This window comes from Helianthus annuus, chromosome 5 (assembly GCF_002127325.2).
Source record: "Helianthus annuus cultivar XRQ/B chromosome 5, HanXRQr2.0-SUNRISE, whole genome shotgun sequence".
In the NCBI taxonomy this organism is placed as follows: Eukaryota; Viridiplantae; Streptophyta; class Magnoliopsida; order Asterales; family Asteraceae; genus Helianthus; species Helianthus annuus.
In genome coordinates this window covers 131782181-131805511 of record NC_035437.2, presented here as the reverse complement: position 1 = coordinate 131805511, position 23331 = coordinate 131782181, and the positions used below count along the sequence as shown (strand labels likewise).

Sequence of the window (23331 nt, the reverse complement as noted above, 5' to 3'; positions counted from 1 at the left end):
CTCTAACTATAGACATCATCTTATGCATACATCCATTCAAGCACAAACACAACAAAAATTAACCATAAAAATACTAACCGGTTGGTGATGTGTGTGTGTGTGCCGATCCAAAGTCCAAATCCGAGAGTTTCTTGTGTCAACCGAGTGGATCCGAGAGTCTTGGAGATGTGTTTGTGTGCTAGAGTTCTAGTGGGAGAGAAGATAGAAGTGTGTGTGTGTTCTAATGTTCAACAAAGTGGTAACAAGTAACTAGGGGTGGTGTATTTATAGCCAAGTTCCAAGTGTTGCACCCTTATGGGTTTCGAGTGGGGGTTCACGGCCCAATGGCCCAACCGGCCACAAGGTTCTCGGCCCAAAGGCCTATTCGGTCACTATTCACTCGAGACCTCTTGGTCTCGAGTCGGGTCCGTTGTTTCGTGTCGGGTTCTCGGTTCACATATAACACGTACACACATATATATATACAATACACGCGTAACAAAGCACTTATCACATAAAAAGATTCACGTTATCATTTTAACTAGTCACATAACGTACAAGTAAGTTACAACGAAAGGTTCTAAATTTCGAGTTGTCACATCATCCCCAAGTTGAAAGAAATTTCGTCCCGAAATTTGATGGCACTCACTGAGGAAGCTAGTCAAGTTGCAAGGTTTTCCCGGTTTTCCTGGGGTGTCACATCCACCCCCCGTTGATCTGGAATTTCGTCCCGAAATTCCGTAGCTTCAGCCTCAGTAGCGTTTGTACTGTTCTCAAACAGTTGGGGATACTTTTGTTTCATCCGATCTTCGCGCTCCCAGGTAAACTCTGGGCCGCGACGTGAGTTCCAACGAACTCGAACAAGAGGTATTCTAGTGCTCTTGAGGACCTTAACATCCCGGTCCGTGATTTCGACAGGTTCTTCGACGAATTTCAACTGTTCGTCGATCGTAAGTTCCTTCAGAGGAACTACGTGCGTCTCATCTGACAGACACTTCTTCAGATTTGACACATGGAAAACGTTGTGAACTGCACCGAGTTCTGCTGGTAATTTCAGTCTGTAGGCCACCTTGCCTATTTTCTCAAGGATTTCAAAAGGTCCAACGTATCGTGGGTTGAGTTTGCCGCGTTTACCAAAACGAACCACACCCTTCCAGGGTGAAACTTTGAGTAATACCCGCTCCCCAACCTGGAGCTCAAGTGGTTTCCTGCCCTTATCGGCGTAGGCCTTCTGACGGTCACGAGCGGCCGCCATGCGTTGTCGTATTTGAGCAATCCGCTCAGTAGTGTCTACCACATGTTCTGGACCAGTGATTTGACTATCCCCCACCTCTGCCCAACAGAGGGGTGACCGGCATTTACGTCCGTACAATGCCTCAAACGGAGCAGCTTTAATGCTGGTGTGGTAGCTGTTATTATACGAAAATTCTACAAGTGGCAGATGCCTTTCCCAGCTGTTGCCAAAGTCGATTACACAAGCTCGAAGCATGTCTTCTAATGTCTGGATAGTGCGCTCGGACTGCCCGTCCGTCTGCGGGTGGTACGCTGTGCTCATATCTAAACGTGAGCCAAAAGACTTGTGCATTGCCTGCCACAGTTCCGAAGTAAAACGTGCATCTCGATCAGAGATGATAGAAGTGGGCACCCCGTGCCTCGAAACAACTTCCTTGAGGTATATCTCCGCCAGAGTGGAGAACTTATCCGTTTCCTTGATTGCCAAAAAGTGTGCGGATTTTGTGAGTCGATCCACGATCACCCAGATAGTATCGTTTCCGCGCTGTGATCTAGGTAGGCCAGTAACGAAATCCATGGAAATTTGCTCCCATTTCCATTGTGGTATCTCTGGTTGCTGAAGTAGGCCTGAAGGTTTCTGATATTCCGTCTTGACTCGCGCACAAGTCAAACACTTGCTGACATACGTTGCTATGTGGGCCTTCATGCTAGGCCACCAATACGTGGTTTTAATATCGTGGTACATCTTGTCCGAACCAGGGTGTACCGAGTAGCGAGATTTGTGCGCTTCATCCATCACAAGTTCTCGTAAGTCGCCATAGAGTGGGACCCAAATGCGTCCTGTTACATAATAAGCACCGTCTTCCTTCTGTTCTAAGCGTTGCCTTGACCCGCGTAGAGCTTCTGCTCTAACGTTTTCTGGTTTCAGTGCTTCTATCTGAGCAGCTCGTATTTGCGAAGGTAGACTAGAATGGATCGTGAGTTGTAAAGCTCTTACGCGCTTAGGCGTAGTGTCCTTCCGACTCAGGGCGTCTGCCACAACATTGGCCTTGCCCGGGTGATACCTGATAGAGCACTCGTAATCATTCAGCAGTTCGACCCATCGTCGCTGCCGCATATTCAGTTCCTTCTGCTTGAATATGTGCTCTAGACTCCTGTGGTCAGTGTAGATGGCGCACTTGGTTCCGTAAAGGTAATGCCGCCATAACTTAAGTGCGAAAACAACAGCTCCCAGCTCTAAATCATGCGTCGTGTAGTTCTTCTCGTGAACTTTAAGTTGTCGTGAGGCGTAAGCTATGACTTTATCTCGTTGCATCAATACACAACCAAGACCTTGAATTGATGCATCACAGTAAACCACAAAATCTTCTGTGCCCTCTGGCAGTGAAAGGATAGGTGCACTACAAAGTCTATCCTTTAGATGCTGAAAAGCTAACTCTTGTGCATCTCCCCAACGATAAACAACGCCTTTCTGTGTTAACAAGGTGAGAGGCTGCGCGATCTTAGAAAAATCCTTAATGAATCTCCTGTAGTAACCTGCCAATCCCAAAAATTGGCGAATTTCCTTTGGTGTGCGAGGCGCAGGCCAGTTCTTAATAGAGTCCACTTTGGATGGATCAACGTGAATCCCATCCTTGTTCACCACATGCCCTAGGAAATGGACCTCTCGAAGCCAGAAGTCGCATTTCGAGAATTTCGCGTAAAGCTGTTCCTTCCGAAGGAGTTCCAGAATAAGTCGTAGATGTTGTTCGTGCTCTTCTTTGCTCTTAGAATAGATCAGGATGTCGTCGATGAAGACTATAACAAACTTATCCAGGTACGGCTTGCACACTCGATTCATCAAATCCATAAAAACTGCCGGTGCGTTCGTCAGCCCAAACGGCATGACCAGAAACTCATAGTGCCCATATCGAGTCCTAAAGGCCGTCTTAGAGACATCCTCTTCTCGAACTCTCAACTGGTGATATCCCGATCTCAGATCAATCTTTGAGTAGTAGCTCGACCCCTGCAACTGGTCGAACAAGTCGTCAATACGCGGTAGAGGATAACGATTCTTCACAGTTACCTTGTTGAGTTCACGATAGTCGATACACATTCTGAAGGTACCATCCTTCTTCTTCACAAATAACACTGGAGCTCCCCAAGGCGATGAGCTAGGACGAATAAAACCCTTATCCAAGAGTTCTTGTAGTTGCGTGGAGAGTTCTTCCAACTCTGATGGCGCTAAACGATAAGGTGCACGGGCTACAGGCGCGGCTCCAGGAGCTAGATCAATCTGAAACTCGACTTGGCGATGGGGCGGAAGACCAGGTAATTCCTCAGGGAATACCTCAGGATAGTCGCGTACAACCGGAAAATCTTCTAGCTTCTTCTCTTTCTCTGTGGTATCAGTAACTAAAGCCAAAATCGCAGTGTGGCCCTTTCGTAAGCATTTCTGGGCCTTAAGAAGAGAGATGATGTTCTCAACAGCACTTCTCTTGTCGCCACGAATCATGAGAGGTTCACCACCTAAACCAGGAATACGAACGATCTTCTCGTTGCAAAGAATCTCTGCTCGGTGTTGGGATAACCAATCCATCCCAACGACAACGTCGAAACTACCCAAGACAATAGGAATAAGATCGATGGCGAAGGTCTGGTTAGCGAGAATAAGCTGGCAACCCTTGACTACGTGTGAGGCTTCCAAATTCTTACCATTAGCTAGCTCTACAGTGTGCTTGTCGCTCAGGGGTGTAGGAGTACGCTTAAGCATCTTACTAACTTCTAGTGACACATAGCTAGTATCGGCACCCGAATCAAATAAGACTGTAACATAAAAGTCGTCGAGAAGGAACTTACCCGTCACCACGTTGGGATCATTCCTTGCTTCACCTTGACCAATCACGAACACTCGTCCCCTAGCACCATTGTTGTTGTTGTTCCCATTGTTACCATTCCCCTGATTGTTGTTGTTGTTCTGGTTCAGTTGGGGACAATCCTTCTTGAAGTGGCCTTCAGCTCCACACTGAAAGCATCCCTTGTTGTTACCCTGCTGCTGTCGCTGGTTCTGCTGAGGTTGCTGACGATTCTGGTTGACGGGATATGCGCTCCTGCAATCCTTCGCAACATGACCAGGCTTGTTGCACCGATGACAGTTGCCCCTGGTGCACGGCCCACTGTGGTGTAGGCTACAACGATTGCACTTGGGGTGATTTCCCTTGTATCCACCATGACTCTGACCACCAGACGATTGCTGACTGGGGCTCTTGTGATCGTCCGTCTTTCTCTGCTGAGACTGAGTTTGCACTGAAGTTGAACCCCTGCTTGAAGTTCCATCCCATTTCCGTTTATCCCCACTAGAAGCACCAGAAGTAGTTGCAGCACCTATACGCTTCGGTAACTTGTTCTGCTCCACCGCTTGGTCAGTAAGACGGTGAGCCAACTGTACAACCTGCTGGATAGTAGTCAACCTTGCTGAAGTCACATGACTTTGGATCTCTGGCACCAAGCCCTTGAGATAGAGTTCGATTCGCTTGTAGGGAGGATCCACCATAGTAGGACACAACAAGGCAAGCTCATGCGATCTCTTAGTGTATGCCTCAATTTCTGATCCTGACATCTTGAGATTGTAGAACTCATCTTCCAGTTTGTGAATGTCGTCACGACTGCAGTATTCCTCCCTGATCATTTCCTTGAAGTTTTCCCATGGGGTGGCGTTGGCAGCAACCAACCCTAACATCTGCACCTGAGCATTCCACCACGTGAGAGCCAAACCCTCGAGAGTACCAGTAGCATACTTCACCCTGCGCGCTTCAGGGCATTCACACATTTCGAACACAGACTCCAGTTTCTCAAACCAGTGTAGGAGACCTACTGCTCCTTCGGTGCCGCTAAAAGTTGTGGGTCGACAGTCCATAAAGGTCTTAAAAGTGCACACCGGTGCCTGACCTAAGGTAGGTGAAAGAAAAGACAGAGTTTAACACAAAGGTTGGTTCACGAGAGTAGGATCCAAATGATCCTAGAACAATTTCGGACTGCAGGATATACCTCCTGCGTTTGCAGCTGCGAGCGCTGCGGCAACTCGCTCGTTGATCAAAGCCGTCAACTGGGCTTGTGTCATGTTAACGCGTCCAGACATGGTTCTTCATAATAAGGGTAATACGTGTGAGAGAGGTTCGCGAAAGCACGATAGTAGGACAGAGTAAGCACGCACGTGTTCAAATAACAGTAGTTATACTAATCAAGCATACCATGAGCAATGTACTACGTAACTAACAAGTAGGCAATATACATACATTATATTACCTAGAACATCGAGCCTTGCATGAGGAGCGAAGTGTCGTTGTGGACCGTTGAGCACTAAACCGGTTATAGTCTGGTTTTAACAAAAACGTTTCTCCTTTATTAAAACCGAGTTCACTATAACCAATGGCTCTGATACCAATCTGTCACACCCCCAAAATCCCACCTGCGGAGTACTACCGCTTGGAGGCGTGACTGACCAGGATCCAGCCACCAATCATACTGAACAAGCATATAAATAGTTATAAAAGTTCAACCATTCACGATTGGTGTTCCAAAACAAATAAGTTTAAGTTGCAAGCGGAAGCATAAGTTTAAAGTTATATCATAAGTTCCAAAAGTTTCAAGTTTAACATATCTTGTAGCAATCCCTGTCCCACAACGATCCTCCTCCATGCAAGCTCCCACTGAGTACCTATGGTCCTGCAAAGCATGTAGTAACGAGTCAACAACTAGTTGAGTGAGTTCACAGGTGGGCGTTCGTTTTAGTTGTTTCGAAAACAGTTCACTTTATCTGGCATCCTGCCGTGGGGGTTACCCCATAGTTTAAAAACGTGACATGTTCGTTCCCAGTTACTCCGGCACTCCGGCCGTGGGGGCTACCCCATGTAGTTATCAGGCATTTCGGCCGTGGGGGCTACCCCATGTACATCATCTGGCTCTCCAGCCGTGGGGGCTACCCCATGTGTATACTAGACTCGTTACCGTATCGATTGCTGACTGTAGTCATGTTTATGTGCCCTGAAAACATCAATGTCTATCATCATTGACGTGCCCCAGATCCATTAGTTCACGCCCGTCCTCTGCGGCACGGTGTGAGGCTTGTCAGACCTAAATAGCGCTATCTAACTAATGACCCGCTCGCCATTGGCCCGGCGATTAGTCGATACAAAAAGGAGGGACTTCGTGATAGAGTTTTAGTCTAGTACGTTTATCCGTCCATCCGGACGAGGAATCACATTCCTGAACCACTGACGTCCTACCCAAAGGTAGACGAGGAACCCACGTTCCTGAATCCCGTTCCCAACCCAGGGAATCCCATGCTTTGTAAAGGGTGTGAACTCACCTCGGTTTGCTCGGCAGTTAATCACAGAAAGTCAATCAAGTCGCAAGTAGTCAATAACGTCCTAACACGGATATCACGTATAATCAGGTTCGAACCAAGTAGTGTACAAATGTTCAACACGCATGGAAATCACGTATAATCAGTAACAGTTCACAGTTAACATTCAAACACAATCCACAGTCCAAACAGTTGGGCTCGTGATAACAGGCCCAAATAACCAATCAACCGTAGCACAGAAGTTCATAAGTCCGGCCCACTAACTAAGGCCCAAAGTGTGGTCTCGAGTCGCAACCGGACTCGCAAGCATGGTCTCGAGTCATGCTGTGTGTTGATCATGGATGGTTGCGAGTCGCAACCGGTGTCGCAACCATGGTTTCGGTTCATCATGCTGAGGTCTCGAGTCGCAACGGGACTCGTAACCTGTGGTTTCGGCTTGTCCTGTTATGGTTGCGAGTCGCAACCGCGTGGTCTCGAGTCGTAACGCTGTGGTTGCGAGTCGCAACGGGTGATTGCGAGTCGGTAAGCTGTCGTTGTCAAGTTCACGTGTTGATGCAGATATGGTCAGATTAATGGTACATTATAATCAGGCCCAAAACAGGAAACTACCAATAGCATTCCACTAACAGTTTTCCTAATCAGGTTACTAGTCAAAGATGGATCAAAATCACAAGGGTTTTCACATTCTTAACTATCATTCAAAGTGTTCTTCACATATTCAAACACATCTTCATCAAGTTCATAACATTTTAACCACTTATTCAATCAACACTATGAACAAGCATCAAAACACTAAGCATAACACATAACCCGGTTTTCATACAAGTCCGATTTCATGACATATGTAACCCGATTTCATGTTCATCAACATAAGTGGTTCAAACTTCATTTAGACACAACATATCACATCTTGCCATATAATATATGTTAACCGGTTATCAACATGGTGCATATTAGAATCATCATAAACATCAAGAACATCATGTAATCTCTAACTATAGACATCATCTTATGCATACATCCATTCAAGCACAAACACAACAAAAATTAACCATAAAAATACTAACCGGTTGGTGATGTGTGTGTGTGTGCCGATCCAAAGTCCAAATCCGAGAGTTTCTTGTGTCAACCGAGTGGATCCGAGAGTCTTGGAGATGTGTTTGTGTGCTAGAGTTCTAGTGGGAGAGAAGATAGAAGTGTGTGTGTGTTCTAATGTTCAACAAAGTGGTAACAAGTAACTAGGGGTGGTGTATTTATAGCCAAGTTCCAAGTGTTGCACCCTTATGGGTTTCGAGTGGGGGTTCACGGCCCAATGGCCCAACCGGCCACAAGGTTCTCGGCCCAAAGGCCTATTCGGTCACTATTCACTCGAGACCTCTTGGTCTCGAGTCGGGTCCGTTGTTTCGTGTCGGGTTCTCGGTTCACATATAACACGTACACACATATATATATACAATACACGCGTAACAAAGCACTTATCACATAAAAAGATTCACGTTATCATTTTAACTAGTCACATAACGTACAAGTAAGTTACAACGAAAGGTTCTAAATTTCGAGTTGTCACACCCCCTCTCTCATGTACATATATTATTTTAATATTTTTAATGAGTGCTTGTAGATGTTTTAAAACTTTTTAAGTGTTGGGGACAAATGAGCATTTTTTAAGTATGTTTGGAATCTGATGTAACAGCTAACGTGACGGTTTGTGAAAAGGTTGGCGTTATGGATGTTCTAAGTAGGAGATTGTGAGAACTAGCATCTCTATGTAATATTTGATAAATAAATATATTGAAAAAGAGTGAAGTACGAGACAAAACAAAAGTCATACGTGTTACAGCTAAAGCAATGTGTATAAATGCTTATACTTTCTTGATTTATGATCAGAGGCGGACGTAAGAGAAAGGCAAGGTGGGCGGGCGCACCCCCGGGAAAAAAAAAATTTAGTGCTAAGTTCCGTCGAAAATCCCGTCCGCACCGCTTGAAATTTTTCGTCCGCACCCCTTGGAATTTTCCGTCCGCACCTCTTGTAATTTTTCGTCTGCAACCCTTATGTAAAAAGTGTTATCAATTTATATTTTAATTTTTTTTAGTAAACTCTTATTTTTTTTTAAATACTACCTAAATTATATAACTTTTAAGGGTGGAGATACAATAGGAAGTTTATTTGGCTAGGAAGGATAGGAAGTGATCTTGACCATCCATTAAGTTAATCAAGGGCTAAGATTAAATCAAGAAAAATGAAAGGAAGAAAAGAGGCGCGTGAGTTTGTTCAAGGGCATTCTAGTCAATCCAAGCCAATAGTTTCTCTCTCCTCCAATTCCCCCCTCATTTTTTAAACGTTAATAACTCTTTCATACGACATTATTTTTTTATAAAAATTGCACCAAAAAAACGAGCGTTTTTTTATCTTTAAAACGAGTATACTATTGCTATATTTTAAAAAAAAAAATTTAAACCCAGTTGCGTAAAACGCAATAGAAAGACCACGTAAAACGCAATGAAAAAAAACCTAAAAAATGACATTTTTCTAAAACGCAATGGCCAGAAAACACATAGAAATGTCTTATTTGTAAAACGCAATGGCCAGAAAACACATAAAAAAGTGTTTTACCTAAAACGCAATGCACCAAAAACACAAAGAAATGACTTATTTGTAAAACGCAATGGCCAGAATACACTTAAAATGTCTGTTTTCTAAAACGCAATGGACTGAAAACACATAAAAAAGTGTTTTACCTAAAACGCAATGCACAAAAAACACAAAGAAATGTCTTATATGTAAAACGCAATGGCTAGAAAACACTTAAAAATGACTCATTCTAAAACGCAATGGACTGAAAACACCTAAAAAATGTGTTTACCTAAAACGCAATGACTAAAAACACTTAAAAATGTGTTTTTTCCTAAAACGCAATAGCCAGAAACCACATAAAACTCTCTTATTTCTAAAACGCAATGGACACATAAAACTGTCTGTCAATGTGAACTGTCTGAATTGTCTACGAATTACTGTCTTCGAAATGAGCCAATTTCTGGAAAATTAATTTTTCTGATGCGTTTTTAGTACAGCAATTTAATCGAAAAAAAATTTTCCGAGCTGACCTGGCAGCTCAACCCCAGCCAGGGGCTCTGCCCCTTGGACCCTGTCACACCCCCAAAAATCCACACGTGGAGTACCACCGCTTGGAGGCGTGACATGACCAGGATCAAGCCATCAATCATATTGAACATAGCATAATATAAATAAGATAGTTCGTAAAACCCAATTCAATACAATTGATGTTCTAAACCAAACATAGTATCATTAGCGGAAGCGTAATAATGGAAATCCAAAGTATGTAAATGTAAACCCAAAGTAATGTTAAGTTTGATTGTTTAAGAGTTTTAACATGGCATCCACGATCCATGCTCCACAACGACCTGCTCCTTCCTAGTGCAAGCTCCATAAGTACCTAAGGTCCTGCAAGGCATGCAGCAGAGAGTCAACAACTAGTTGAGCGAGTTCACAGTTAATAGTTCAGTAATAGCAAGTCGTAAAAGTACGTGTATCAGTATGTTCGTTCGTTATTCATGTATTAGTTCGTATCGCGGCCTCCCAGGCAGGTATGCGAAGATTAGGGGAAATTTCCCAAGTATTCTAGACTAGGTTTATTTTGTATCGCGGCCTCCCAGGCAGGTGTGCGAAGATTAGTAAATTTAGTTCGCGGCCTTCCTATGGCAGGTGTGCGAAGTCAGTCATAATATCGCGGCCAACCCTTGGCAGGTGTGCGAAGATCAGTTCAATAAGTGTTACTAGTCTAGTCGTATCTTATCGTTAGGTTCTATCATCTGAGTATACACAATAATTCATCAAATCCCATTCCCACCCGGGAACCCCATGCCTTGGCTGTGTGAACTCACCTTGGGTTTGCTTGGTATGCTAAGTATGTGCTCAAAGTAAATCAACCACGTCCTAGAGTACGCACGTATTCATAATCAGTTTATATCCAAGTTGTGCACGTATAGGTAATCACAGAAGTACTAAACATGTAACCATTATCATATAAGTCATGCACATCAGTCAACAGCAGTTAATTAATCCAGTTAACTTCTAACAGAGTTAAATCAGGTTACTGTGCAGATTATTCAAATTGGCGAATCACAGGTTGGCGAAACACACTTTGGCGAAACACATATTGACGAAACACATTCTGTTTCGTCAACTACTCTTGGCGAAACATATTCTGTTTCGTCGTTCAACCCTTTGACGAAACACCCCTTTGTTCCGTCAACTACCCTTGGCGAAACACCCTATCTGTTTCGCCGACACTTCTGTTTCGTAATCCAGTATCAGTTACGTCAATATCCGTTACGTCGATCAGTTACGCAATAACACGGGAAAACCCTAATTGCCGTCAACAATCAAACAGTAATCATCATCTAATCATTTAGCACATAATTATTGTCTAATCATTCTGAAATCATTGACACAATACAGTAGCCATTCAGTAATTGTTGTTCATACAGAAAACATTAATCACCTCCTACACTAACATCCAATCTCTAGCATGAACCCTAGATCATGAAACGACCGTAAATCACAACATGTGCGGACCTGATGGTCATGTTCTTTTAATCGTAATATCACCAAGAATATACAAGCTACATCAACTAGTTACATCAGAATCGTAAAGTATTCAAGAACAATATCATATATATATATAACGACATAAATTCTGGATTCATGTCTTTCACTAACCCTAGTTGCCACATAAGAGCATAAATCAACAGATAGTCATACAATGGAATCACATCATAGGATTACACTAACCGATTCGAGAAGAACCACTAAGGATTCGAGAAATAGAGGTGATGGTGGAAGGTAGTTGTCGCCGTCACACAGTGGAGAGCTCTAGGGTTCACAGATTGCTAAAAATGTGAAACTGGAACCGCTTCACGTTATATAACACGAAACAGTGCATTGGGCCTTAACTGGGCTTTCGGCGAAACTGGGCCGGCGAATCAGATCTATTTCGTCGAAACTGAAGTTGACGAAACAAACTTCTGTTTCGTCGGTGGGTTATTTGGCGAATCAACTTCTGTTTCGTCGGGTGATTCAATTTCTAAACAACTTATGCAACTTAAATTTCCAACACATAAACAAGCAAACACAATACATTTCGTTATAGCACCACGTATACAGTTACAAGTTAACAAGTCAAATGACTACACAGTCAAAGTCAACGCACATTAAATACAAAAGTCAAAGTCAACGTACAATAAATGCGAAAGTGAAAGTCGGAAACTCGAGTTGTCACAGACCCCGCCAGGGGCTGCCGCCCCTGGGACCCCGCTACCGGGGGCTGCCGCCCCCGGACCCCCGCAAAGATCGTAAAACGCAATGACTAAATCAAAAACCCAGATCATGAAAATGAAATTAAAGATTTTCTTACATGGATTGAAGCCGATTTCTTCATCAATTGACGAAATTTGAATGATAGAAACACTTATCAACACTCGAATCGAACGAATCGAGTGATTATCTCCAAAATCACCGGAAAAACGAGATTTTTTTTTATGAAATTAAACTGGGTTTTCTTCAAAAAAAGCTGAAGAACACGTTCATCGGGTTATGAATCATTGATTGGTGATGAAAATCGCACTATAATGTAGTGATTATTGAGATAGAAAGTGAAGAAATAGTTGAAGATGGTGGGTTTTGAAAATGGTGGGTTTTTGAATTTACTGGGTTTTGAAAAAGGAAGAAGAAGGAGTTGGATTGACTAAAATACCCTTTCTCTTTATTTTAAAATTTGCCACATGTCATAATCCTATGGCTTCCTATCCTTCCTAGCGAAAATTAACTTCCTATTGGATCTTTTCCCTAACTTTTAATACCTAAATAACTAAACCTAAATACTCAATACCTTTAACTAGCCCACTACTAAGTCTTAGCCCAATAAACAAACCCAACAAATCAACAACATTTCAAACCAAAATAAAATAAACAAGCCCAAAACCCTTACATATTCTCTCCCGCTCTCTCTATACCACCGTAATCAGCTACCATAACACCGCCGATCGAACATGGGTAAATTTCTTTGTTATTTTTGATGAATTTCGGTTGATTTTTTGGTTGATATTAGCCGCATACTAACCATGACAGTAGACATGTGCTTTGTTTTGTTTTTCATTATGTTATATGGTGGGTTATATTTTGTTAGTGATGAGATTCTGCCTTTTTTTATAGCCGCATACACCACATAGTAGATCTGGTGGGTTATATATGTTAGTGAAGAATGTTTGGCTTTTTCTTTTTATGGTGTATATGTTGTTTAGATGATTTTTATGGTTATTTACATTATGATTTCTAGGGCTTGAATAGTTGATATATTATGTAATATGTTATGGAGCCATGTTTTGGATAGATTTCAAAAAATGAAAACCCGTAAGATGACGTTTTAATTATGTTTGTAACATGGTTTGACATATTTTTTATGATTATATAAATTTAGTTCGATGTTCTTTTGTTTTACATGACCCGACCCGACTCGATACGAACCGATTTTTTACTTATATACCTTGGGGCCTAAAATTTTTAAAAATTGTCCGCACCCTGATGGAAAAATTCCTAGATCCACCAAGGAACCAATATTCATCACATCATTTCATAAAAGAAGGCACGGTAAACATAAATCTTCAAATGAAATCATATCAAAAAAAAAAAAAAAAAACATTAGTTACTTTTCAATCTTAAGGTTCTAACATGGTTCTTTATATTCGTCTATTGGTGACCTAGTTAGGTGCGTGTATTTGAACAAAAAAGTGGGGGCCGCATGCAACTAAAAAAAGAAAAGAACTATTTTTTTTTTTTGTCCTTAAATAATCAAAATAAAGGGAAATAGTTTTTTTAGGAAATAGCAAGATTAACCTTGACCTGGTCAGATTTTCGAAATTAGCCAAAGCAAACGTCTTGTAGAGACGCTACCATATGCCTGAAACGTCTTAACGTCTAACTAATCACATGCATACACGTGTCCGACATACCCTGTAACGTCTCAGAAGTCTTAGTTGAGACGTCTTCACATGGCTTGAGACGTTTCCACATGGCTAGCCGGTTGAGCTGGCTTGAAAGATCTCAGCTTCACATTTGCATGGCGCGAGACGTTTGCTTCAGCTCCAAAACTCGAGACGTTTCAGATGACAACTAAGACGTTAGCTCTAAAACTCAAGACGTTTGAGCCGTTTCAATTGTTTCTAGGACGTTTCACAAACTTCTAAGACATTTTTAAGACGTTTTCTTGCATTAAAACGTTTGAGCCGTTTCAACTGTTAAATAAATACGGGTATGCACGACAGGTTTCATTAAACGAACCCATTTCTTCCCCTATATACACAACCACTTCTTCACAATATCCTTTACCTCATTCTACATTCAACATCTTTTCAAAATATCCTTTACCCCCATAGTTTTCACACCTTCCAAAAATGGTCAGACCCCCTGAAAATGATTTGTTTAAATTAATTGAATATGACGTTTTCCTAAGCTTTAAAATTGTCCTTGTTTGTACTCGACAATACTTGTCCGATGACACGGATGTCATCGGATTTCCCCGTCCATGTGCTCTGATCACTACAAAGTGTTCAAGAACTCATCTACAAAGGGCACCTGAAGCATGAAACTGGTTGTTCGACACATGACGGTTGTGCCCCTTTAGGGTGGTTAATGAGAATCACAACACATTTGAAGTTGCCAATGTGTTAGTTGGATCTTATAGTAATGTGCTATAATGTATCCAGCGTTTCGCAAATCATCAAACATCACCGAAGCTGCAGAATCGTTGAAGAAACTACGAACAATTGGTTCAATATCACTTACGCCAATGTGTAAACGACGTGTAGATGGAACTTAGCAGTTCAAGACACATCTTTATCATTGCTAGGTGTTTTGCTGCAAATTCCGGAAGCAGAAATAGATTCACTCTTACTTTACTATTTTTGTCCCGATCTCCTACCCAGTCGGAAGTAACGGTTTGGCGTAGTTATTTGAAGACGATTTACTTCAGTCGCAAATAGCGCAAATAGCGGTTTGGCGTATTCTAGTTTAAATGTTTATGTTTGTATTTTTACATATCTCTGAGAATAAACTCATAAAGTTATATTAAATGGATACCGAGTCATTGACAGGAAGATTTTGATTAGGAGATGGTGAAGATATTGAATACTGAAACATTTAATATGAGTAGTTGAAAACTGAAACATTTAATATGAGTAGTTGAAAAGTGAAAACCAACATGGATATTAAAAAAAATAACTAAATGAGTATAATGGTCATTTCACATTAAATTGGATAGTTTACATCTGTTAGTGAAACAATTCAAACCAAGCATGTTATCAAATGGTGGGAGCATATGTAACTTAAGAAAAACAAACATATAACATAAACAGACCACCATGAAGAATTCGTACAATTAACTCTTAGTCATTAACCTTAACTATTGAGTAACAAAATTTTTATGGAAAAAAACAATATTTTAATAACTGAAAATCAAGCAAAAACTTTTGAACTAAACCAACATTTAACAATGTTTTCAGGAGATAAAAAATTATTAATATTCTTTTTAGGCCTTCCACGTTTTGGTTAAAAAAAAGAAAAACATTTATTCATGTTTTGATAACTATATTCATTAACATTTAATTATAATTGAAATTAATAAATAAATACAGCCACAAATGTCCATTTATCAACACTTTCAACCTTTTTCTAGGGGTTAATTCTACCTTCATCAATAGATATTCTCCAAGTAGAAGAAGGTTACAGGCGTTTTTCACATGTTAAAAGCTTGGCACCAGCATTGGGACCCTCGCCATTGTCGAAGACGTGCGTGATCCATCCCATGGCCTTTGCAATTTCTTCAACTTTATAAATGACTGAATTCGCATCACGAATGTAAACATGCCCGTTGGGTCGTAATATTCTATTCATCTCGAGCATTATGGTAGAGATATTACACCTGCTCGAGTAAAGCAAGAATTTACTTTTTAAATTTTATCTCAAATACTCAAACTGGTCAAAACCAACACAAAATGTATTTTTGAACTATAACCTGCCCTGGATCAATTTTTTCCCAAAAAATTAGACTGTACTGAAATAGTTTGTAGTGATATCTTAAAGTCTGGATAAAATAATAGAAAAAGTAGGTGAAAGATTAATCGTGTATCGACATACTAATTATTACTGTAATCTATTTTTTCAAAAAGTGTTCCAGGTCAACTTAACCTCGAAAAATTAGCGGTTTTGACCTGCTTGACTGTTCCGCCTTTATCCTTACCCAATATATCATTCCGGAGTACTTAGTGAACAATTAAAGAAATCATAAAAGAAGAATTTGACATAATACCTTTTTTGCTCTTTGGAAAAAAGACCGGCGGCATTCAATATGTCATAAGTTCTAGGGTATGTATCAAATGGTTCACACCTGGAAAAGAATGATTCAATAGTTTAATTCAGCTTAAGACGGGAGCGATTAATCAATTAGGATTTGAAGAAAAAACTAAAGTGGACCAGATGCTTATTAAAAATGGGTTTAAAAAATAGTAGCTCATACCAGTCATGTACAACACCTATGAGCCCACGGTCATATATTACAGGCAAAGTATTAGTATCACTAATAGGAACAACGTTCATCACCCAACAATCAACCCCATGATCATGTAATGCTGCTGCAAATCTGTCATTATAATATAAACATGTAAGATATCACAAAATTACAAAAAAAAAAAAAAAAATAGAGGAGGCGATTTCGACATATTTACTGATAAATGAGTTGATTTGGGTTGTGTTTTATCTCAAGCATGTCAAACAAAAAAATTAGTAGATTTGGTTTATTACTGTATTTGTATTCATAACTATTGCATTAATTATCCATGAGTTCTCGCAAAAGAATTACAAAAAGTGTTTGTTGAATTGTTGTTCAACCCAATTCGGCCCATAATAAACTGAACCGTTTCAGTCTGAACCTAATTTGACCCATTACCAAAACCTGCCCATCTCGCCACCTGTACCGAAAAGAAACTTTTCAAGTAGGGAAATAAGATACCCGCCATATCTAGCCCGCATATCCATCACGTTTCGTACATTTAATGTTTTCCAACGAAAAACATTTACATAGCTGAATGTTATATCTTTCCAGTATTTTGACTCTGCCTTGTAGATATCATTTCTGGATAAGAATGCATCCATTTTTATACTTTGAAGCCTATCTGGCGGATAATGAAGGCGTGCGGGCCATGTTGTAACATTAGCTCCATAACCATTTTCAGGTAATCGAGTGATGCATGCCTTCAGTGGGACATACCTAAACCATTGTAACACAAAACGGATGATACATCACAATCCAAATATATGCAATGGTAGATCATGGTCTTTTTTATTTATAAAATAGACTTATTAGTTGTTACCATGAAGGTGGGTCACACTTTGGTTATCAAAGGCATTGAAAATTGGTTATATCATGTTAGATAATGGAAGAAAGAGTGTACACTGACATACCAAACATTATCGGGGTCATCATTGGCGTCACATAATGGAGGTTGTACATCTAGATTGCGGGCCAGGTAGCAGGTGTTGTTTTGAGGCTTACGCCAGATGGCGATATATCCTTCTTTTGCTATGAGTTCCCAACATAACCGACCAGTAAGATTCTCCATTTCTGCAGTTGAGTTCATCAAAAAAAATGGATTTTGAAACAGGGAAAAGGATAAAAAACATTGATTAAAAGAATTTAAAATTCATAACTTGGAGGTGTAAGATACTTGATCTAACCACTATCTTATGTAAGCAAAGGATATATATGTTATTAAAACTTGTAATAAGTATATTTTGTAATTTCGCTTAGTGCTGGATAAAATAATTACCTTTCCACTGTTCTTGAAGCTTATTTTCATGTTTATAAACAGGTTGCGCAGCCCAGACAAAGTATCCTCCTGCCCTTAGCATCCTGTTCACCTCCAGAAGCAAAATTCCATCTTAAACACAAATGGAAAAAACGGTAAAGCCAATTAATAACTATAATACCAGTAAAAGATCCATAAAAACACACTTGATACAACCTAAAAATGTCGGTTATTGTAACATACTTTGAAGACCTGAGGCTAAAAGAAAGACACCTCATCAAGATCCAATTTTCATAGTACATCTAAACAAAATAAGTATGAAGATATAACATAGAAAGAAGATTTGTAAGCTCATAGCTTCTACTCTATGCCAAAAAAATATTGAAAGAATAATGCACAATATATGGATGAATCGTGATTCACGCAAGTATATTTGACTCTACTTATTTGAGGTGACAAGTTAGCAGTTCAAGTGACGGATCAAAACGGGTACCTTATTGTATTGGGTGAAACGGGTTGGGTTGGGCTGAACAGAATCTCTTTCTGTCCAACCTTCATGATTTTCTTATTAATAATTACATTTAAATATGATTTCAGAAGTTATATTTTCAGTAATAAACTAACGGTTTTACTAGAATGACTTAGAAGATTCTATGCATTTAAAATACACACTGAGCAGCTTTCGACCCGTTTGACAATTTCACCCATTTCATTTTTTTGCTTTATGTTTTGCTTTTACCGTAGATAACCTAAATCATAAAGTGAATGGCCCAAAAGTGTCATATATAATATTTATCAAGTAAAACAATCACAAAGGAGAAGGCATACCATCACGAGTCCAGTTTATTCTGCATCTTGAGCAATGTACCAAATCAAATGCTTGGCTTGGATATAACAAACGATGCGTTGCAAATACTGCCACCATGGCAGGTACACCTCGCTCTAGAGCAAACTGAATCTGATTCTCATGAACATCTTTTGGTGCTACTGATAAAGTAGTCACATTCCGGTCCAGTAAAAATGCACCAAAACTTGCTACACCACAGCCGACATCCAAGGCAACTCGGACACGTTGACCAAAGTCAATATCAGGAACCATCTGCATACTTGAACAAAGGATGGAGTCAAAGACATGCATACATGATTATATTTATAATGTCAAAATTTAAAACCTTGGAGATCTGATCCAAGTACTGATTGGCACCATGTATGAACTGTGTTCCACCTCCTGGAAATGTAAACTTGTCTTTGTTTCTTGATATCCAGTTTTGGCCTCCTTTATCTTCAACCAAACGCGTATGAGGTACATTATCATACCACACCTGTATCAACATTCAAAAAACTTATAACTAAACACAAAGATTACAAATATGATCTAATTCAAGAAGTTCAAAACCAAATATGATCTAAATCAATAAGTTCAAATCCAAAAATCTAAATCAATATGTTCAAATCCAAATGTCCATGGCATTATAGCCTAGTGTCATCTTGGGGGTGGGATAAGGCTTAGGGACCATTAGGTCCTGGGTTCGATTCACACAAGGGGGTTTTTCCCAGGTTTATTGAGTTTCCTCCTGAATTGGTGTATAGGCATTATAGCCTAGTGAAGAAGGATATGATCGGGTGGTTTCGCTGGTGGCACGATGATATTCCAGTGATCCGTCCGTGATCCAAATTTGCCGTTAAAAAAAGTTCAAATCCAAATATGATCTAAATCAAGAAGTTCAAATCCTAATATGATCTAAAGGGCGAATTCGGTGCACGAGGCTCCTGCATGCACGGGTCTGAGGTTGTCACGCCAACTTGGGCTTATGTAAGCATGTTTACCCGGCATTTCCACAAAAGGTTGTTTCCACGACTCAAACCATGACCTTCCGGTCACATGACAACAACCTTACCGTTTCTACGTCAAATCAAAATATGATTTAAATCAAGCAAATCTAAATAACAATTACTTAATGCAATGTTAACTACCATACCTCATCTCGACTTCGAGGCCACGGAATGTGATCCTTATATCTCTTAGGATTAGGTACCAAACAATCCAACTCTTTACCCTTCACAGGACAATGCCTCTCATACTTCTCCCCTTTTTCACTCAAACTCAACCTAGAAACCACCTCCACATTATCCAAACAAGGTATATACTCCCTCATACTTTCATCACAAACCCTAAATCTCTCAATTTTCCCCAGATTATCATCGCTCTCACCTCCTCTCTCCACCAAACTTTCATTAGCCGCATTTTCAATCAAACTCGCATCATAATCCCCAATCACAAAGTTTTCCGTCATGGCACCGCTCTCGTCCACAATTCCCGTCCTCTCCACCACATTTTCCGGCTTCGGAGGAACCGGCGGAGGTGAGACTGCAGTTGGCGGTGGTGATAAAGGAGTGGCGGAGCTGTTGACGGCGGATGTGGTGGAATCGGCGGTCAAAGAGAAGGTTCTAGAGAGTTCCGGAGAGTAGGTGGTGTCGGAGGAGAAGTGTTTGACGGCGAAGAAGAAGGAGAGTGAGAGGAATGAGATGACGAGGATCTTGATGAAGGTGTGGGGGTTTGTGATGTACTCTGATGAGAAGTAGCTCGTGGTGGTTCTCATGGCGGTGCCGGTGGGACGGTTGGTGGTGGATTTGGGATGTCCGTACCGGACCGGTGGCTCCACGGCAGTTAAATTTGGGCAAAAAGCAGATGCTGTCAGATAACAAATGAGAGTGTAATGATAAGTTAAGTTGAGTTTGTTACAACAGACTTTCTATATATTTGCATGACTTTTCATCATTACTAGTCCGTTTTGATTTGGTTACTTGTTATTTTGTTACTAGAAAAGTCACACAACCACAAATGACCATCAACATCGGAAAATGTTACTGAATTGGTAAGTATATATTTATGGATACTAACACTACCACATATATTAACACCAACGACAGCACCATAATCGAATTTAACCACCTCACCCAACACAACCGTCTCAGTCTATACATTTCAGGCCCAGACCGATTTTCATGGCTGCACTTCTGGTTGCTTGCTTTCAAGCATAATAGTTGCCACGCCAAAAATACATCATCATCGCCTCACAATACACTTGCTAAGCATGAGGTACAACAACATAAAACACACATAGGTTAATAAACACCCATAACCAAAGCTCAGGTAACCATCATAGCAAGTTAACCATCAAAGCATTTCATCAAACAACTGGCATGCGCACCTCGTTTTAACATACTTGAACTTCATACCCACAACCAAGGTTCAGGAAACCATCATAGCCACTTGAGCATCAAGATTCTCAAAGCCATAAAAAGGGTTTCACTATGTTTACATTGTTTTCCACCGAATCACAAAAACAGAAACCATAAAAAACATCTCCGATGAACATTAAGTCATCTTCATCGATTTTTAACGCCTCACATGTTGTTCACCATAGCCGGAGAAACAAAAAGCATCAACGGTGCCTATGGTTGTGACTCCCAAAAAGTAGAAAATTAGGTACCAACCAATAAATGCAATAGTACAAACATAATATGCAAAAACAACCAACAAAGCATGAAGTACAACACCACAAATCCAAACCATGTTAACCAATCGCATCCTCGACAGTCACCGGACTCACGACAGACACAACATGGCTTCACCGGACGTCGCTATAACTCCGGCAACGACGTCATCCGGCGGCGAAGACCAAAGGTCATGGTGGTGGCGGAGACCAACAGTGGTTGTGTTGATGTCTCCCAAAAAATTAGAGAGATGTAAGAGAGTGAGAACCGAGATAGAAAAAATGGTTTTTATACCCAAGATTAGGTACAACCAATAAATGCAAGAGTACAAACATAACATGCATAAATCACCAGCAAAGCATGAGGGACAACACCACACGACTTCACCGGACGTTGTCGTAACTCCAGCGACAACGTCATCCAGTGACGGAGACCAAATGTCATGGTGGTAGCAGAGAGCAACAGTGGTTGTGGTGGTGTCTCCCAAAAAAATAGAAAGATGTGAGAGAGTGAGATCTAAGATAGGAAAAAAAGGTTTTTATACCCAATATTAGGTACAACCAATAAATGCAAGAGTACAAACATAACATGCATAAACCACCATCAAAGCATGAGGGACAACACCTCAAAGCCTAACCTTGTTACAAATTATATTATTATATAATATAATATAATCGTTACAATTTGTCACTTATCATATATTTCTCATACTTCATATATCCAAACTAATTATATGATTAGCTAGTTTTTAGAGAGGGACCCACCCAACACTTGGCAAAGGCTTGCACCTCCTTGCCGAACCACTTGATGTATCACAAGGAGTGGGTGTTGCCGGATTGCCGCATCACGCCGATGGTTGTCGAGTGTGGTTGCTGCACCCACTGTAACACCTCGTAAAATCACGACCAATATTATAAAGACACGTGTCATGGAAGGTAAACATGTTATAAACCCGGATCAAGTTGAAAGATGTATGGTAGGATTAAAAAGTGTCAACATGTTAATTAATACCTCTGAGTGACCTTTTTATAAATCCCAAACCTTAAAATGATTTATAAACATCTGATATACATTCAAATCCGGTTAACTAATGTGATGAATAATTCAAAATTTCAAAGAATGGAATTTTAGGTGCACTTACGACAATTCTCATTCATTAACCTTCTTCAATAAGTCCAAGAACTTTCAAATGCCTGGCAACACATGCAAGGGCATGCAAGGCCTGACTACATGGTCCCCTCTACCGGAAAAAGACATAAGATTCGAAGATATAAAGATTGCATGGTCAAAATATGAAATTCTAAAGAGTTTTGTCTTCTGGTCATCGGATGCGGTCCGCATGGCCCAAGGCTTACGGTCCGCAAGGCTGTAACTGGGTATTTCAGATCAGAGTCGGATGCGGACCGTGTCCATTTGGACTTACGGTCCGTAAGAGTTGGATGCGGACCGCAAGGCTTTTTGCTTATGGCCCGCAAGACTGTCGCTGACAGTTTAAAATGGACAGTTGCCTGTTACAGCAGGTTACACCGCCATAGAAGCATGGTTTTCGAATTCAGGAGCTTGGCCAACATATTTTCATGCATAGGGGACACTTGGATTCATCTGGGATCAATCCTAGGCTTGTGTGTAATGATCTCATGCAATTAAACTCACTATATAAGAACTTGATGTTGCTAGTTCATTTGCTCACTTCACAAATTTCATTCCAACTCACTCTCTGGAATTTCCTGGAGCTCAAGCACGCTTTCTTAGGCTCCTAATTCGTGCTAAGGACCATTGTGAGTGTTCTTAGCCTTCCTAGTTCATATTTTATTAGTCTAATGACCAAAAGTCAAAGCCATCGTAATTAAGCTTTGACTTAGTGATTATTCGCTAATGGTCCAGTCATTTTTCGAATTGAAAGTGAATATGAGTTGGTAATTATTTGGGTAATAAACCCTTAAAAGAGCACCCACTGATTACCACCCTAACTTGGTCAATTGTCGGGTCAAACTTAATATTAAAAAAATCAACAGAAAGCTATTTTTCAAATAAATTCATAATTAGCAATGTAAAAGCTATGGAACCTGTTTTAACACTTAATTAACTTGGTAATTAATGTAAGAACATGTCTAAGCATGATTCAGTCCGACAATTCTGAGTTTAGGCTCGGTTCGGAACCGAAAGTCGCAAAAGTAGACTTTTGCTTTGACTTTCAGTTCTGACCCGATTTAGTTTAGTTTAGACATGCCTTAGAGTTCCATTAGGACCAGGTGATAGGTTAGTATAACCCTCTGATATTATACAACTTGGTTCCTAATTTATCCGATTCATTTGCATGTTTCCGTTATATGCCTAAAAATTGACCATTATGCCCTTTTGACCTTAAAACGAAATTTTTGAAAATGTGAGAGGACAAA

The 23331-nt window shown here is 40.5% G+C and overlaps 1 protein-coding gene across 1 annotated transcript; it reads right to left on the bottom strand.

Moving 5' to 3' along the window:
- Window positions 1–15179: 15179 nt before the first annotated feature.
- LOC110941300 (probable methyltransferase PMT10) lies at window positions 15180–20196 on the bottom strand. Its single transcript, XM_022182920.2, has 9 exons — window positions 19414–20196; window positions 18607–18756; window positions 18263–18533; window positions 17456–17566; window positions 17091–17250; window positions 16639–16896; window positions 16147–16269; window positions 15940–16017; window positions 15180–15552 (listed from the first exon to the last, which is right to left on the bottom strand). Exons 1-9 carry the CDS (start codon window positions 20032–20034, stop codon window positions 15354–15356), a joined length of 1971 nt encoding a protein of 656 aa, XP_022038612.1. The 5' UTR covers window positions 20035–20196; the 3' UTR covers window positions 15180–15353.
- Window positions 20197–23331: the final 3135 nt, after the last annotated feature.